The sequence below is a fragment of the Bacillus rossius genome, chromosome 1 (genome assembly GCF_032445375.1).
Source record: "Bacillus rossius redtenbacheri isolate Brsri chromosome 1, Brsri_v3, whole genome shotgun sequence".
NCBI classification, from domain to species: Eukaryota; Metazoa; Arthropoda; class Insecta; order Phasmatodea; family Bacillidae; genus Bacillus; species Bacillus rossius.
In genome coordinates this window covers 241798040-241817800 of record NC_086330.1, presented here as the reverse complement: position 1 = coordinate 241817800, position 19761 = coordinate 241798040, and the positions used below count along the sequence as shown (strand labels likewise).

The window sequence follows — 19761 nt, the reverse complement described above, 5'->3', positions numbered from 1 at the left end:
GGGAAACCTTCGGTGCTATTCATTTTCTCTCCGGTACATTAAAGAGCATTGTAATAAATTTTCACTGAATTTTTTTTATTTACCATTACTGTAAATGGGAGATGTGGCTTAATTTTTTTCCATTATTATAGCCATGCGAAGCCGGGTCGGGCAGCTAGTAACTTTATACAAAGATTATTCGTAACAATTATGTGCATCCTTTTTTACTGGTACGATGACGTCACACAGAACAAATACTGCGCGCGAAAAACACGTAAATACATGATCTATCCGTTGTGGGCTCAGTCATCGTTGACACATTTTTAGTCTCGTTAGAGATTCAAAACTAACGTTATTTAGTCACACAAGAGCTGTGACGAGCGAATGGCTGTTTTCACGTCAAAATTTTAAACATGATTAATATCTGCGTCGCATTTCCTTGTCCTTGTGATCTGAACAGCCGACCGCCGGTCCCTGTGTGAAGCGAGCTCGCGGCCTGTTTCATCGGACTCACTTGCAGATCGCCACACTTGCGGGCAACATGTTTTTGGAAGCATGTTTATAAACATTACGACCTAAAACCATGTTATATATTGAAGGTTTATATACCAAGTTGGACAACCTGGAATTTTTTTAAACTATGACATTATGTGTATCGGTTTCTATTCCTGAATTGATGTGCAAATTGTTGGCACATCAACGAATGATTTCAAAGGAACGACAGCGGTGTACGGTGATACAGCATATAGAATTTATTATAATCTCTTTACATCATTAATCTATAGCCACAAAGCACGCTGCAGCCTTGACAGCAGCTAGGTTACCTGTTACGCAGACATGACAAGGTTAGTACGAACATTAAAATTACACAGGAATACATTTTGACGAAGTGGAACTGCGACTTATCTATGGCTCTCCGGAAACACTCCCCAAATCTCGCGCTTTCCGAATGTGGCTAGCTTCCGGTTATACTAAACCAGTTTCCACCAAAAATTGTTCACAAGTATCAAACTCAAGCCTTGGAATGTTTGCAACATTACTGGGAAACTCATTTTTTGACCTCTTGACCCAGGGAGTAGGGGTAATTGATGCTAGTCACACACTGGGTAATCTGCTTGACAACTCGCCCGCCGACTCCGCGGCTACAGTGCATGACGGTTACTCGCTTATATCTGAACCCCGGTGACCCCAGGCGGCTGCACGCTTCCTTGGAGTGCTCGCCCTCAGCAACTCGCTGCCTCCTCGCGAGAGCCTGCTGCTCGCAGTCGCCAGAGTCCTGGCAGCGTCCTTTGTTCCCGTGAAGATGACGCCACTGTACCTACTGTCCACTTCCTTTGGTTCTGCCTCCGGCGCTCGTCCGCCTCCCCGCAGGCTTGCAGTTTGCCTAACTCGCTCCTCAGCTTCGCAGCTTCTCCCAGTTCCTCGGTGGGAGCTGAGTGTAGCCGCCTCGTCCAGCAGGGCGCTGCCTGCTCGCTGTCAGTGAGGCAGCTCACACTAGCCTCGATGGTCCAGCTAGTGCACTACCAGCGGGCTGGGCATGTTCTGCAGCCATCCCTGGCTGGAAGCCCACATGTTGACTCACTCGCGTCTCCCGGAACACCGGGCTCAGCGAGCAGCCTTTGATCCTAGCTGCTGCCTCGTTGGTCGTGTCTCCTCGGCACCCTGGCATCGGGTCATGCAGACTGTCACTATTGCCGACGATAGGGGCGCTCTTCGGAAACTGTTGTCTCTCGCCGAGTATGTTGAATACTCCGTCCGCCCAATACTTCGTCTCTGCCTTTGGGGCTGCCCCTATATATACCACCTGGGCTCTGTGAAGTCAGAGCCTGATAGTAATTTCCTCTCCTCGAGTCTCGAACTTCCTAGAACCTCGTTTATACAAGTACTGTATTTCACAAATCTCTTCACTTCTGCGCAAATGCTAGAAAAATAACTAATTTTGTTTTCCAAAATAATAGGTGCATACCTTTTTAAAAGTATCATGTAACCCTATTGTTTAGAGGTATCGTGTAGGGAAACGTATGCATTTACAAAGTATTGCAGTGTCCATGAGCGCTTATAACACCATTGACCAATATAATTTTCAGGAGTTATGTGAGTGTAAAAGGCCTGAGATTGCCAGTTTGTTGAAGTGTAAGAGTCGACTCTTAGTCGTTATCGCTGGTACAGTGTCACGCTGACCCCCAATTAACTATTAGAAAAGACATATATTTTAATTAAATATATGAACACATACACAAAATTATAGTTTTATCAAATGCTTTAATTCTTGTATTAATCGGATTTTAAATTACGTTGTTTGATCGGTTGAACATTATTTCGAATAAAAATATATCAAAAATACCCAGTGCGCAAGACTGTATTTTGCCCGGCGTGTTGCAGATGAACGTGCAAGGAAACGACAAAGGTCCAGATCAGCACTCAGAGCAGCTCAGGCAGATGTTATCCCAGCACATGGTGAGTTGCGTGTCGTTTTACTTACGTACATACATTAAGTATATTTAATTTTGCTCAAAACTAATTTATTATTACCCATATTTTTCAACATAAAAGTATTGAATTACTACTGTTCATTATAAGTACTATACTTTAACATAATTTGTTTGTATCATGTTGGACAGGTCGACAAAGCAGTACTCAACCTTGGATAAAATGACATAGTTTGCGATTGTTTGCACAGAATGTAATGCATCTTATGGCAGAGATATTCTTAATAATGTTTATAAAACCCATAGCTGGAACTTTTTTCTACTTTGATTCGTAAAGCAGGTAGAGAAAAGGAATGATGCTGACATGAGGCAGGTGAACGCCTCGCAGGTAGGCAACCTGTGTAGCGTGGCTGTCGCGAGGGCTGCGTGCAGTACAATAGCAGGCATTGAACTGCATCCATGTGCGTGGCTGTAACCCCTCCCTTCAACTGCTGCAGCCAATCACACACGAGAATTGCTATACCACAGAAAACTGTGCGAGCTGACCTCACCAGTTGCGTTAGTGAGATGCAACAAATCCGCTTGGCGCCGCAGACAGCAGAGAGTAGTTGTGTGAGTTGAGTAGCTGCTTGCTGCGGCACCGCACCCCCGCGTGGGGGAGTAGCAGCAGTGGTTGCATAGGAACCGTCTTCATGCGACAGGCATGTGTCAGTACGAGCACGACGAGACCTGCACTCTTCAGCCATGCAGCCAGGTATGTGTTGACGATGGATCGGACTTTAAGACCTTATCCATTGCCATAGCCTGCGCCCTCAACAGACGCCAATCGTCTTGTTTTATTGTTATGGCGTCACATAAATACCACTGTTCGTTAAACACTGGTGGTCGTATTGCTAACGCATTCGCACTGCTGGCATCAGGGTCTGCAATGTACCAAAAATGTTGGAACGGCGCTTTCGATGTTGTGTGATGTTGGTGGCCTTGTATTTGGACATTTACATTGAACGACAACCAAAAAAGTGTAGCTGGATTGGTTAATAGCGAAATTTTTCTTCAGATGAACTGAGTGACCAAGTGCCTATTATATCAGATGACAAGTTGTTTTTATGCCACTCTGAATTCCGACCGAAAACAAAGGGATTTGGAGTAATTTATTGTGTGTGCTCTACCTCCCCCCTCTTTGTTCACATGTCTCAAATTGTGACCATTATTGTAGCCTTTCCTGTGTAGAACGCAAGCTGGTGAAACCACGCTAGACCGGTGCTCTCCCGCCTCATGGCAGCATGCAAACCTGTATTAATAGAGATAGTAAAAGTCAGTTATCTCTTTTACTAAATTATTCTTGACAAAAATATTCTTAAATATTATAACACAAGGTACGTTATCCATTTATGTATGAAATTGTTATATATACTTATAAATTATGCTTCAGCTTTAGTTATAGTAATATTTTCTATCAATTATCTGAAAATCATGAAATTAAATAAGTTTAAAACTAAACTATTTAATTAAAAAAATTATATTTAGTCTTTGATATCTTGCTAGTAGATTTTCATGATAAAACTGTAAATAAAAGTCACTAGATTATAAATAATATCATTTTCATGAAACTAATAGAAAACTAAGAATCTTATCAGCAAAAATTTAAGAGCAGTGTTTAAAATTTTTTCCATCTACCACGCACAGCTATGGTTTTATTGGAAAATGTTTCTGTAGAATGTGATAGTTTATTTGTTGTGAACTATTGTTGAGCATTTCATTTCCCAACTGTGGGTCTGTGATGCAATGCCGGTGGCTGGTGACGGGGCCCGTGTGTTGCAGTCGGCGATGCGCGGCGCGGAGGGGCCCATGGGCATGACCGGGGTCTCGGGCCCCGAGGGCCCGCCCGGGCCCGAAGGCACCAAGGGCGAGCCGGGCGACGTGGGCGAGCCGGTGAGGACAGGCGTCGCGCGCCGCCAGGGCTGCCTGGTCGCCTCAAGCTGGTGGCGCCGTTGTGCGGTGGGCCGGAATGTGGTCTCAACATTTACCACGTTCTCTGTCTTAACAACACTTGCCTATTTACGTAAAGGAGATCAATAATTACTAATTTCACCAAAATTTCTCCTTAATTTGCTCAAATTTCACCCGAGAGATAGGAAGTGATAATAAACATCAGGACTATAGAATGTTTTAAACGGTAAAATATGAATGAGCACATAAAAACTGCTTGACATAAGGGTACGGTAAAGTGTAAGTTGTTCTTCTGCCATAAACACTCGATAATGACGGTAAAGCCATGAGCAGTTTTGGATGGGAGGCCCGAGAGGAGCACGGGTAGGATTTATGAAATGAATTAATTATTATTTTTTTTATAACGTCTTGCCCACATTATGTCTTTAGAGAGGATCGAAGGGTGGCAGAGTTGGGTGAGGCAGGTGGGGAATGCAGGACTACCAAATGTACCTAGAAAACTCACCGGACGACCACAACCAACGCACCTTTAACAATTGCAAAAAAACATGGCTTTAGTTACGCCGATAGTTTCCTAGTTGGGCCGGACCATTCTCAGGAGCCCGCTTGTGTAACTGAAGCACAGCATGCCTAAGTATCCAGAAGAGAAACTATCCCGTTTATCGCGAGCTCCAGCCGCTCACGCCAACATGACAGCCGAGCTGGACAGCAGTGCGGGGGATCGCAGTTCACCAGTCATTATACCAAGAACGAACATCCAGTGAACGTCCGGGCATGCCTTCATGAAAAGATAAATCATGCTACTTCCCTGCTGTTTTATAATGTTTATTATTGTTGCTGTAGTTCAGCCTCCAGAATATTAAACATTCTAATTTCTTGTTAAATTATTAATCATCTGGAATGCAATATATTCGGAAAGATAGCAATTATTTTTACAATGTATTCTAGCTGATATTGTGTAACGGCCATCAGTTAGCAAACAAAGGCATAAGGTTTTTAAATGAATTATAATAGCCAAATATTTAAAAAGGAATATTTTGAACTTAGAGCTACAAGTGACTTGAAATTTTATGTTTTTTTTTTCTAAAAATAAAACAGTAATATAAAAAACAGGTAATTCCTCAAACATCTCATAGTGGTAACGTAGGACTGCAATCCAATGTAAAATAACTCACGAAGTACTGAAAAAGAAATGATTTCTAAAACATTTTTTGGAGGACTTAAAAACTGTTGACAAACTCGCAGTTTAAATAAAGTTAAATATGTAAATTTACTGTATAATATAATTGGAGACTGAATTTTGTCAGCATGGCTGTATCTCAAGACACGTGTTTAAAAATATCTCGTTGTACACATAAACGTTGTTTGGTGCTTGTTCTGTGGTGATCAGCGAAAGTACCACAATAATTTCTCACTCCGTTTTTATGCTATAAATGAAGGAATAATTTTAAAATTAATAAAAAATTGTTAATAAATTTTAATAAAAATAACTAACTGGCACTTTAGAGCCTTCCGATCGAGCCCGGTGAGGTTATTCGACTAAAAATGGCTGCGGATCCTTACTCCTCGTAAGCCACTGGCACACTGACCTTCCACCACTAATGGCAAGGCAGATATTACGACAGATAGTGTGACACCATGGCAGCCATCTAGGATTGGTCATCTTGTTTTCGTCTGTTAGAGGACACTGCCGCCATGTTAGTTTAAATTTTACCCGCTAGAGTGCAGCATTACCATACAGTCAACTGTCCCGATATCCACCATCTTGTTGTTCGTCTTGGCAACCATCTTGGAAATCTATAAATTTTTAGCTATAAAATATAGAAAATTTAAAAAATAAATCACGAAAAAAATATTTCTTAACATAATGAATGATTCGGTCGATTCATGTCCATGGTTTCATACCAGGTAGTACAAAATTAATTAAATCCATATTAAACAGTCAAAGGTCTGGTATTGAATAACTGAAAAACCACAATAAAATCACACAAAAACGCAGGACATTATTCACAAAGTTTTTTAACAAATCTCAAGGCTAGAGGCAGAGGCTGGACGAAGCCGAGCGAGAACCACGCCTGCCAGCACCTGCAATTGGACATTGACCTTGCACGCGAGAGTTGCAAGCTAGCAGAATGCCGCGGCAGCCAGATGTTCGCTCAAGGCCCCACTGGACGTTGCTTTCTGGCCCTCTCACTAACAGTAAAAACATGGTTGAAATCATAACCCAGAACACTGTAAGTACTTGTTGTAATCGATTCAAAGTACGAAAAAATGTATTATTTGTGACCCAACATTTTTTTTATTGCATTGACCAGAGACGAATCCAGGCCATATGCCACAAAAGAGACAATTCCACGAATAATAAGAAACAACAAATCTTCATACAGGCCAAGCATTTCCGAACAACAGGTATTTTTCGACGATGTTCGGCATATATACCTGACTGCACATTTAACGAAAAGACACACATTAAAAAAAAAAGAAAATAACACAAAATACACACAATGTACACGCCAGACACACTCTAGACACGAAATGTATATGGAATACACACACTTGACACACAATGAACACACAATAAACACACTGGACATGATATGGACACACAGTACACACACTGGACATGCAATGGACACGCAACACACACACAGGACACGCAATGTACACATAATATACACACAGTACATGTAATGGACACGCAATTCCCACACTTGACACGCAATGGACACGCAATACACGTAGAACATGCAATGGACACACTGGACATGTAATGAGTATGCAATACACACTGCACACGAAATATACACGCCGTGAATGCAATGAACACGCAAAGCACTCACTGAATACACAGTCATGAGAACTCAGTCTTAATTAGAAATCAAAACACCGTGGAATAAAACAATCTTTGAAATAATTTTTTTTTTTTTAAGTTATTACAAATGCAGATAAAACAAGTCATTATTGTATGTATCCAGCTTTCCTCAGTTCATTGAGAAAGAAGGCTTCTTCATTGAAGTGAGAGTAATTTCCTCCACTAGATGATGCCATTAGTAGTGTTTGGCGATCGACTAATACCATATGTTAGGATCTTCCCATGACAAATAATCAATCTCTTATATTATCATCATCTTCTTCCTGGAATGTTTGTTATTAATGTAGTCCCAGTGATTACTGTAATTGTTGCTGTTGTTGAGGAACAGAGAGCATGAGTTGATGAGGAACAGAGGAACAGCAGTAGAGCGCCACAAGTGTCACAGGGACCTCGGGGCCTGCGCGGGCCCATGGGGCTGTCCGGCCGCGAGGGCAGGAGGGGTCGTCCCGGCAGGGATGGCGAGAGGGGCATCACCGGTCCTCCGGGCACGAAGGGCGAGCAGGGAGTCCAAGGACTGCCAGGTGAGTCTCTTCTGAGTCGGTTGTCAGCCTTAAACCCCTCTCTTTCCCTCTCGTGCTTCTTGCAGCATAGTTGCTACTGGGGCATTTTGCATTGTTTTAAAGTACTATCTCCGTTATCAGAAAACATACCAAGTGGTAGCCAGTTATAAATTATATTTGTTTCATATTCTTATGTTTAAAACTGTGTTCTCAAAATGAAGTCGTTATTTCTTGTGCACATAACCCTTAAACAATTGGTTTTTATACAATGTATGAATGTTTCTGTCAGTTTCTCTTGATCAACGCATGAGTGCAAGTATTTATAACGATAGCGATGTAAATGTTCTCATTTTTAGGGCTTAAACTCCTTTAATGTAACTTTCAGGTACAATAAAGCTGAGTTTTCAGACAAATACACTTTTTACATATGTATGTTATAACATATAATACATCAGTTATGTATTTTAAGATTGAAAATTTCCAATTATTTATGATTTGTAGTTTATTTAGCTATATTAGAGTAAATAAATCCCACAAACTAGCGATTTATTTTGCTCATTGAGGATGTATTCTGAAATATTAATGTTTTGATCATTATTTATTTAGGTTTTTTACATAATTATTTTATAACACATTTCTTGTTTATATTTAACGTTATCATAGTCATTCAAAAATTGTTATGTAAAGGCATATTCACTTTGCCTTTACCTATTGGAGAATATTTTTTTAACTCTTTTTACATGCCAAAATATGGCCCGCATGTATAATATGTTGAAAACATTTTGATTTATATGGTGTAGGAGTATTTGATGTCCACGATAGTAAAGGTGTTGCTAATTCGGCTAGAAGATATCTTCCGTGATTGTAATACCTTGTCCTCCAGCAATATACTTATAAGTTATTAGCAAAAAGTTTGCGACCAAATAGTCCTTATTCCACTAAATTCTAGATTATCCACCTATATTGATTATGCATGAAACTGTTACCTCAGAAATGTATCACGTTCACTTTGTTTGAATTTACAGGAGAAAGTAGTGTAGAATAGTTCCTCCTGGCCCAGGCTTCCGCAGGAGGTGACGGAGGTGCCGGGGTTCAGGCTGTGGATTGTGACGTCACTGCAGCCAACTTCGATGACCTTGACCTTGCCATTCAAAATTTGCCGAAAATGACCCTAAATTTGTCCAATTCGCCACCATCCGCCAACCGTTTCAGTTTTTAGAGAAAAAAATTCACTGAAAATTTCAAAAAAAATTTTAAATAAAAAAATCGCTCTACTTCGAAGGAAAAATTCCAATTTTCAGGGAAAAGTTACTGTTTCAGTCAAAAATGTTAACGGCTAGGAAATTAAAAAATGCAAATTAAATTTCTATGTGAAAGCCACTCTAAGCCGCCGATTTCATGACCTTGACAATTAGGATCACAAGACCGCCATGTTTAATTATGACGTAACTGTTTCAATTATCCTTACGCCCGTCATCTTGAAAATCCGGAATTTTTATGCTATAAAATCGGGAAAACTTTAAATTTTATAAAAAAATTATTTAATAAAATTTGAAAAAAAAATATATAAAAAAACACCGTTGCTCATATCGTTACGGTCGCCATATTTTATTCTAATAATGTTGTATGTTTAGTTACGCCCTCCATTTTGGATGTGTATGATTTTATCGTTGCGCATGCCGATACGGCTGTCACCTTGGATTCTAGATCGTTGCACTTTTTTTACTAAGGCCATCTTGATAATCCATAATTTTTTTTAATAAATTCGGTAAAAATAATAAATGTCTAAAAAATAATAAAAAAATTTAAATAATATATTACTTAAAAACACCATTGCAATTTTAATTGCGACAGTCTTCTTGAAAATACGTAATTTCTTGCTAGAAATTCGAAAAAAATTAAATATTTATAAAAAAAATTAATCAAATTATAATAATATATTATTTAAAAACGCACTTACGTCATGGAGTCCTTGGTTTGAACTCGGCGAGGGAAAAATTTAAATATGGCCACCGTTCTTTTCTCTACGGAAGACGTCGAGAGATTGACCTCCCACCACTAATTCCAAGGTATATACATATATAGCCAGCTATTATGACGTCATGTCTGCCATCTATTTTCGTCTGCTGGAGGCCTCCGTCTTGTTTTCGTCTGCTAGAGTGCGCTACCACCATGTTAGTTTAGTTTTTGTTCACTAGAGTGTAGTATTCATTTATTCCAGCGGCGTCCACCCTTTAGAAATTCAGGCACTATCTTGTAAATAATTAATTATTTAATAATGTTATCAGGCTTTCACGACCATTGTCTGAAGTGGCTTGGCTTCTGGTTTGTAGCCGTGTCCTTGACGAATAATTCACCGACATTTCGGTCGACATTGCAGTCGCCATCATCAGGGAGCAGTTACCTACTGAGGTTCTTTTTTTCCCTAACCTAACTAAAACTAAGTGTATTTGCGAGGGGTCCGGGTTAGGGGAGGGACCTAGATGCGTCTCAAGCCGAAGCCTATACGCCTAGTCATGTTGGGATAAACCATGCAGGGAGAGGGTCGCATGCATCGTGTGCTAGGAGGGGATTGGCCAGCCATGGCAGCAATTGATGCCATGACTAACTCCGCTCACTCATAAATCTAGACTATAACTAGAGATAGGTTGGGCCCAGGTAAATCCTGCATAGACGCAGGGAAAACCTTGGGCACTGTAATGCGGGGTGCAAATTACAGGAGACATAGGATTGTCTGGATGAAGAGTTGGACAGAGTAGAAAAGAGTCTACCATGCGGGGGGTTGGGCACTTGGACTCGTGGTCCGCTTTGCTTTTTGTCCAGTACTGTATTTAGTGACCAGGGACGCAAGTGCCCTTGGTGGTGAGTGGCTACACTGACCACTCACTCCGCTGCCAGTCAGCACCTAAAACCAAAGAAGAAAACGTGAATAACACAAGAAATATGTTACAATAAATTAAACATGCCGCCGTGTAGGGTGGAAGCAAATGACATATGAATAATACTTAATTCAATTATTTTTAATTTTTTGTGCATTATTTATTTATTTTTATTCTAACATGTCATGCATTGCCACCCTGCAGAACGCCTCCCTAAAGCCGGAGTATGATTTGCCTGTTAACTAGGAACTCCGCGCAGCATGGTACATTTGGTTTTTTTATTAAATACCTAATATAACTATACTATAATATAACTAAATATTATGGTTGAACTGCCTTCATGTCAAGCCACAGCAAACAAGAACAGATGCATTCTTATTATGATACTAGTTCTTAGGCTTGCAATTCAAAATCCCATGTCTTTCAGAAACACAGCCGGCACAGAAGGTGAGGCCTTTCAGGCGAGCCATGCCATCAGTAGAGACCCGGATATTTCGCGGGTTCAATGACCTCCAATATAGACTCCAATATCCTCTACACTCTCGGGCAAATGCCAACTGTTCATTGGCTGCTGACTTGTGAGTCGTCTAGACTGGGTGGCCTGTGATTCGACATTTCTACGAGTGAGGGTCTCTAATTGTCCATCAGTCCTCCAGATTAACAGTGAACCAATGACAGAAGCAGCACTAAGGTATAATTATTTGAATTGTAGCATAACACGAAATGAACCCGCGAATTTTCCAGGTCTCTAGCCATCAGACATCAGGGTCAGTCCTAACACAACAGGCAGAGAACCCTAGGGGGCTGACCATACACCTGCGTGCTTCGGACCATTTTTAATTAGCAAAATATATTATTGTTAACAACAGCGGGACTAGGCGCGCGGTGAAAAAACCGCAGAGCGCTGCGATTGGCCGATCGCTCAGCCAACCACAACGCACTACGGAGGTCTGTGGGCAAGGATGGAAATTGGCATTTTATATTTACAATGTAATTCGGGATCTTGTTCCCCTAGAGATGAAATTGACGGGTTTCTGCTTATGGCACATGTATCATAAAAGTTTTGAGCAGTTCTGACGTTAAAATATTTCAGAAGTTCTAGTTTAAGCTCTCTGTGCATGGCCCTGATGGGGCAATACACAGGTACATGAGTCGTCATACGAATGCTCTTATTCTGTATTCTCTGCAACTTCACTAGGTGGGATTCAGCTGTGGTTGCCCACACTGGTGCCGCGTATATAAAAATCGGTTTAATTAACGCGTTATAAATCATGAGGCCATTCTTTATTGAGCTACGTTGTCGTCTACTCATGACTGGGTAAAGGGTCATTATTCAAAGCAAATGCTGCTTTTCGTTTCGCACGTATGTTGTGCCGGAAATAAGCATTTCGTCACCTTTTTTAAATTTTCTATAATTTTAAATTTTTTTGGGATTTCTTATTTTTTTCATTTATCTAGTTGTTAAGGGGGTGATTTACTTTTTGTAAGGCCGGTGTACGCCACGTATTTAAACTTTGTGCCAGTGGACCGAAGCCCCTTCCCAGGGGGCCAATCTGATATTTTGCTGTCTAATGTGGACATGGTCAGCCCGGTTGAAATTTCTCTCGCCTGCAGTCACGTCCCGAGTTTGTAATATTATTTCTCTTCATGCCACCAAAATCGCATAGAGCAGCTTCTGGCCTGCGAGCTGCTTCTTCTTAGAGGGCTGCTGAGAATAGCAAGTCTCGTCACGAAGCAGTCTCCAGTGGACCGACGTTCTCAAGCTAGTGGCGTTTTCTGTCCCCCCCCCCCCCCCCCTTCCTCTCTCTCCACCACACTTTAGTTCTGAGAAATCAAGCTAGGAGCAGTGACCTGACGGGACGATGGCCTAATTCAAGGACCTTCTCCCTGGTCCGACAGAGACGTCCCCGACATCTAGCGGAGGAAAAAGTAACCGCGGGCCTGGTCGCCAGCGTGCAGAGCTCACCCTCATGACACCTGGTGGCAAGTCAGCTCACCGCCTCAGTTAGTTCCCTTTACGCTGCTAGAGAGCCGCGGCGCCCTTAAGCCCTATGCTTCCTTCTCGCGGCCTGTAGAAGTCGATTCTTTGTAGCTTCCTGTTGCCGCCAGTAGAGAGCGAGCATGTCGTGTTGTTGTCACGCCCGCCTCGGGCACCTCCGCATGTTTTCGGCCCTGAGCCAAATTTTCCCCCCCTTTTTCTAAGGGCTGAGCGCCCGATTTAATTAGAAGCTTTGACCGCCATCGCGGTCACTTAGTTCTTCGATCTCGGCTACTGACCACGTCTTCTCGGCGTCCTCTGTGCTAAGAGGCTTTTCGCGGCAACGGCGAATTCGTGTGCACAAGGATGTAGTCAGTTGCTTAAGGGATGTGATCCCATTTGTACAGTAGCCAGGCAGATGTAGTATTTAGAAGAAGTCATGTTTAGTTAAATTTTATTATTTTTTTATACCTTCCTAAATATTTTAGTTTCTTCCGCGCATCTGCGAATTCTCGGTACGCGCCATCCTGATGTTGGTGTGAGACACCTCGCGAGCCCTGATTTCACACCCTGTTTGACAGGGTCAAAGTTTCCGGGGAGAGAAATTGCTCCCCGCATAATCGTCGGGACCTGCTGCTGATTTCCCCCTTTAGAAGAGTTTTCCTCTCGGTCCGACATCACCCTGGGAAGACCCGGGTGATATAAGCTATATATATATTCCACTTGCATGGAATCAACTAAATTCACTAACAAGATACCAGCGAGCAGGGCTTTAAGAAAGTAATCTTCAGGGACATGTAAAATCAAGGAAACTCATGTATATGTAATCGTTGGGAGAATCAAATTTTGGTGCAATTTTTTAAATTTTTGTTTATGTAATAATTTATTTGTTAAGGTGTAATATGTATGGTTTTAAATAATCCCGGGGCGCCCCCTTAAATTTGTTACTTACTAAGATCTTTATTGTAATGTTGAAATAATGCGAAAACAAAATCTCTTAATAATAAACCAGGAAAACCTATAGACCAAGCTACCGATGTAGTGTATTTATTTATCAAATACCTTCTTCATTTTATCGATCCACGAACTCCCCAAGTTACTAGTGTGCAGGGAGTGTAAATTTTGTCTTGTGCACCACCTCGTGCCCCCTCTGGTAATTAACTTTAATTTTCTTTGTATTTTGCCCAGCAGTTTCCAAGGACTTTTTATTAAAATAAAATAATATTATTTTGAGGCACGAGGGGCGTCTCAATGTGATCGCGCCATAGTAACTTGCGATCCATATGCACGCCTAGATATTTAACTACGTTTTTATGTGGTATTTCTTCAGCAAATAGGGTTAAACGCGGCCTATTTTCTAGTGACGGAGTTGTTTCCGCGTGAATACTATGGCTTCGGATTTGGTCGCATTAACTTTAATTCTCCATTTCGTACACCACATTTCGAATTAATTTAACGCAGTTTGTAGCCTCTCCACTGCAAGATTTAAATTACGGGACCTACTAAACATAACTGTATCGTCCGCGTATAGGCCGAACTGTACTAGTTGATGCTCGGGCTTAGGCAGATCGTGTATGTAAATATTAAAAACCAGACGGGCCCTAATATGCTGCCTTGCGGGACACCTGCTTTAATAAATTTAACGTCAGACTGTGCGCCTTCTTTCGTGACTCTAAATGAACGATTATTTAGGTATGAGGCCAATAATTTTACATAGCAATCGGGGAAGCCTGTTTGATATAGTTTATAAATTAGCCCTGCGTGCAATACCCTATCGAAGGCTTTTTCTACGTCTAAAAACGTTGCTACATTGTAACTATTCCAAGTAAACGGAGTTACTATTTGCTCTGTCATTCCTACCAACTCATGTGTGGTGGAATGCGCGTTGCGGAAACCGAATTGCTCATCAGGCAATATATTATTTTCTCTAATATTCTGCAATATTATGTACTCAGCTACCTTTGAAACTGTACTAAGGAGGCTAATTGGTCTATAGTTTTGCGGGAATGTTTTGTCTTTACCGGGCTTGTGGAAAACGATTACGTTAGCCTCTTTCAATTGTTTGGGAAAATATTGTAAATCAAACATTGTGTTTATTAACTCGGCTAGATATTGTAGGATTTCTTCAGGCAATTTTTTAAGTGCAACTGCCTGAATTCCATCATTTCCCGGGGCTTTTCGAGGTTTCATATGTTTTATAGCTTGTTTTTTAATTTATTGTGATTGTGTTAGATACGGCTCTGATGTTAACGGTTGATTGAGTTTTATTCTAAGTTCTCTACATATTTCAGCATTAAATCGTGGGTCGCAGGGTTCAAGATTATGTTGGAAAGCTAATTCTAGGGTATTCGCGAAGGCTTGTGCCTTTTCTATCGGCGCAAAAGCGACCCCAGTGTGATTTTGCAGAGGATGAATTTTATCTCTCTTGTGGAGGAACTGCTTGGTCATGCTCCAGGTGCTGCCATCTTGCACCTGTAGCTGGGAAACTTTCGCCTCCCATTGGCTGCTTCTCCACAGAGTTATTTCATCGGTAATTATACTTTGTAATTCGTTTATGCTCGTTTTTATGTTGCGCTGCCTACGTCTACTATATTCGCGCCTCAGCCTACTTTTTTGAGAATTTAAATCCCTAACATACGCCGGCAGTTCGTCCTGTTTATACTTAACCTCCTTTTCTGGAATGAACGAGTGCATTGCAGCTTGGATTGTAACTGTAAGTACCATTACTGATTGATGATTCTACATTTTCTTTTGTTTCTAGGTTGGCAGCATCGTTTGAAAACTAAACTTCGCCAGACAGCTTTTTTGTAATCTTTAATTTTTCTCGGCGGATTGGTGTAAGTGTTCGCGTCATCGAATATTAGGTGCACTGGGAAATGATCAGACGACTTTTCATGTACGACTCGGAGTTCAAACCCCGAGTGAACTCACTTATTTAAAACAATATCTAAGATGTCGGGGTTAGACCTTAGTGCTCCACTATCATGCGTTGGCTCTGAGGGAGCATAGACCTGGTAACTTTATTAGACTCGTGCTTTTGCAACAGGGAGCCATTGGCTGTGTTGCTCCGGCAGTTCCAATCTTTATGTTTGGCATTAATATCGCCGACTTCTAAATACGCGGGAGCTGAGCCATATAGGATGTTCAGCTCGTTCTCAGTTAATGATCTGCCCAGCGGTGCGAACATAGAATAAACACGATCTGTTGGTTATTAACTTTAATATTAATAGTTACCGCTTCTAGCTTATCAAACTCCGGTAAATTAAATTCTGTATGCTTTATGCTATTGTGGACCACTAGGGAGACCCCTCCGCTTCTAGTTTCGCGATCGCGCCTATAGATATGGTAATTTAAGATCGTTAAGCGATCTGTTTGAATTAAATGACTTTCGTTAATTGCAGCGATTTTAATATTATGTTTAATTAAATGGTCTGTAAATTCAATTATTTTATTTCTTAATCCACGTGCATTCCAGTAAAGGATAGTGCTTAACCTACTGTCTACAGAGGTAGAATTAGAAAAAGGGCCTAACCTAAGGTTGCGGGCCATTGAAGCTGGCCGCTAGGGTAGTCACAAAGCTCATGGTGGCTTGTATTTTGTCTTTAATGGACATGGCTGGGTTGCACCAGATGGCCATTAACTGGCACATCGGCTGGACGACCTGAGCCAGGTTCGGGTCCTGGGTGAAGGTCTTGGATTGACCCACGACCTTCAGGAAATCTACTAGGCCTGGGGCTGGCTTTTCAATGTGACTGGGCTGTGGTGGGGCAGTTGGCTGCACTGTAGGCGCCTGTTCCACCTGCATTTCAGTGGCCGCGGTGCCGGGGGGCAGGCTGTTCCTGTTTGGAACCAGGCTGTTTCATCGGGGCGCTGTTCCCCTTTCCATTTTTGTGCCCCGAATGGTGCTTTTTGGGGGCTCTCTGTGGCTGTGGTTGTGGTTAACCTCTAGGCCTCCAGGCATTGGTCACGACCGGGTACTCCAGCTCGTACCTTTCGCCCAGTACTGTGTACTGGTTAGGGCTCTGCCATTGTGGTGGGGCACGCCATGCTTTTCTCTGGGGCTGGGGGTAGTAGCTGGAGGGGCCAGCTTGTTGCGGGGGCGGGAGGACTTGAGCCGCGGCTGCAGCTCGCTTGTTTTCGCGCGTTGCGCGCTTATATTGCAGCTGTCTTTCCTTCCGTTCCTGCTGCAGTAGGTGACGCCAGTTCTCTCTCTGTAGGCCATACAGCCTCTGTAGTTTGCGTAATGCGGGCCGCTGCATCGCGCGCACTTTGCCCTGTCGTGATCTACTCCCTGGGGACAAGACCATGTCCTGTGGCCATGGCTACACCAGCGACACACAGGAGAGGCTCTGCAGCTCTTTGTGGGGTGGGCAAACCTCTGGTAGTTGTCACACTGGAGGGGACCTTTAGGGTGGCGGTAGTCCTCAACACGAATGCTGAGGCCACCGAATGATTTTAGACTGTAAATATTTTCGGGATTTACAGCCTTTGGCAACTCGACTACGAGTTTATTGATTGGCTGCCTGGTCTGCCTGTTAAACAAAATCCAGAAGTTTTGAACTGGGAGCCCCAATGCCGCGAACTCCGCCTTAATAAAATCTTTGTCGGTGCTGCTGTGCACCCGACAAAACACGAATTTTTTCGGGATCTCGTCCCGTTGCAACAGCACGGAGTGTTGCACTACGGACTGTTCCAAGGCTCGCACTGCCCCGTGGTACTTCTCCACTGTGGCAGTTTGGACCATTAATTGGTCGTGACCACGGCTGATGCACGACCACTTTTCGTGCAGTGCTGCGTCTAGCACTGCCTTGATCACAGGGTAGCTGTGACCCTGGTCAACGAACATATACAGAGGTTTTATCTTTTTTTTTTGCCTGAGGGACGGGGTTTGTTGGGGCAGGGTTTGAACCTGCATTTGCAGCTGTCGCTAGTTGGCTAGCCGGGTTGCTCGTCCTGCGCACCGGCTGTTTGCGCGACCGCTCGGTCTGCTGCCTGACTATCGCGGGGTTTGTGAGCTGGTGACGCAGCCTGTCGCGGTTTTCCCCCGTCTTTTTCTTTTTGCTAACGACGGGTATAAAACCCTCATCAATGCTCATGTCAGCATCATCATCGCTTGGCAGGGGTGCATTGATACACTCCTGCATCATTTCATTGGCATCGCCTGACAGCGAAGCCATTTTTTCCCTAGTATTAAACACCCTATTACGCGTTTGAACTCGCAGTCCAACAAAACCCGGGACAGAGTCAACCGGGTTTGTGGCTAGGCTGTAGGGGAAGCTACTCCCCGAGTTGTTGAGCGCGTATACACTTCTAGGAATGAACAATGCTTTTATATACTCTCGCCTGAGGGGAAGGCGCTTCCTTATTGGCTGCAGCTGTGGGCCAATCAGAGCCATCCTTTCGTCTGGTTAGCTGGGCTGTTTGGCCAATCAGGGGCGATCTGTCTGGTGTTGGATGTGGAGCTATGTTTTGAGAATTTCTATAATTGGGTTACGTATTTTGCTTAATTTTTACACATCTTCTCTATTAATGTTTACTGGGTGTTTTAACATTTCTACTGATTCTCGAATGTATCTTTTATTGTATTGCCGGATGTTGGATATGGTGTGGAATTGGTCGAAATCAATGCTGTGTCTGGTTTCCATGGAGTGTTCTGCTATAGCTGATCTAGGGTTTTCATGTTTGTAGTCACTGATGTGTTCTTTAACTCTTGTGATTATTCGTCTGCCAGTTTGTCCTATATATACCTTGACACAGGAACATGGAATCTTGCACACACCGGCTAGGTTTTCGGCAGGAGTTTTGTCTTTTACCGATGTCAGAGACCCCTCAATCTTGTTTATGGGTTTGAGAACTGTATGAATTTCATGCTTCCTAAGAATTCTTGCCACTTGGTCAGAAATACCTTGACATACGGAATGAATGCTTTATTAGGAAAATGTTCTTTCTTTTTCTGTTGAGGTGGTTTCATAGATTTCCTGATATGTTACTTTGAATAACCATTCGCTTGAAGAGCACTTGTAAGATATTTCATTTCTTAACCAATATTGTCTTCTTCTCAAATGGCTCTAGCTCTGTTTACCAAAGTTGAGATGACTGTTCTCTTCTGAGATGGAGGGTGGTGTGAACTTGCCTGTAGATACCTCTCTGTGTGGGTTGGATTTCTGTAAACACTGTGGCCGATGTGTTGATCCTCTTCTCTTGTGACCAAAACATCCATAAAAGGTAATTTTCCTTCTACTTCTGCTTCTAATGCTTCTGCGACTAATTACAAATGCAAATTAAGAGTTTTCAACTAGAACAATTAATTAATAGAATTTTTTTAAAAAATTTTCATTTCGTGAGAGTTATTTATCTCATACAAGAAACTTGTCAAAAGTAGTTCTGCTTTTCAACAACATATGGCGTCCACATGTTTCGTAGTGGCAAATATTATTCTTTTTTATGTGGGATGCGGGATGCTCTTTGGAGCACTTAGAGCAACTGGAGCACTTTGAGCATTGGAACTCTTGGAACAATTGGAGATTTGGAGCTTTGGAGAGATTAGACCTTTGGTTCTCTTGGAGCATTAGAGCACTTGGAGCACTTGGAGCTGTTGGAGCAATTGAAGCATTTGGGCATTGACCTTTGAAGCCAATTACTGTTGGAGGCAAAGAAAGTTGTAGCTTAAGACTTTGGAGCCCAAGACAGTTTGAGGCAAGACATTTGTACTTTTCTTGACGACATCAAGCAGAATATTATAAATCAGCATACTGATGAGGTATTAACACATGGGCCTTTAAAATATAACTTCCGGCAGGACTGGTTGTTTGGTAAAACGTATTCGTTCAAGTACCAAATGAAGAAGTGCGCATTCAAGACAGTGAATAATACTGCCATTTACAATTCCGACGATGTGAGGCAGCCTGTTAAACATAGTATCGAGAAACTCTGTCGAGAATAAAATGACTTCGTTGGAAAAGGATCTGGCTTCTTCGGTAAACCGTTTGGAGCTGAGAATTAGTCAGTTCATGTCAGTGCAGAACTAAATGTTTATTATAGTGCTAACTTTTACTAGAGTTCCCGCAGAAGTGTAGGTTTCATGAAATAAATTATATATGTAAAAAAGTAATGTTTTATTTCTGGAACCTGTCACTTTAATGGAATTTGAATTTAAATTTACTTAGGAATTGTT

The 19761-nt window shown here is 42.1% G+C and overlaps 1 protein-coding gene across 2 annotated transcripts in view; it reads left to right on the top strand.

Annotated features, from left to right (window-relative positions):
• Positions 1 to 19761, top strand: part of LOC134527420 (collagen alpha-1(V) chain-like) — a 311179-nt gene that overhangs the window by 148951 nt on the left and 142467 nt on the right. For both annotated transcript variants that reach the window (XR_010074189.1, XM_063360093.1), the window contains exons 7-9: positions 2362 to 2436; positions 4230 to 4340; positions 7616 to 7751. Coding sequence is in view for 1 of the 2 variants with exons in the window: in XM_063360093.1 (XP_063216163.1) it covers positions 2362 to 2436; positions 4230 to 4340; positions 7616 to 7751 (322 nt within the window). In the remaining variant the exon portion in view is untranslated. The remainder of the gene's footprint in view (positions 1 to 2361; positions 2437 to 4229; positions 4341 to 7615; positions 7752 to 19761) is intronic.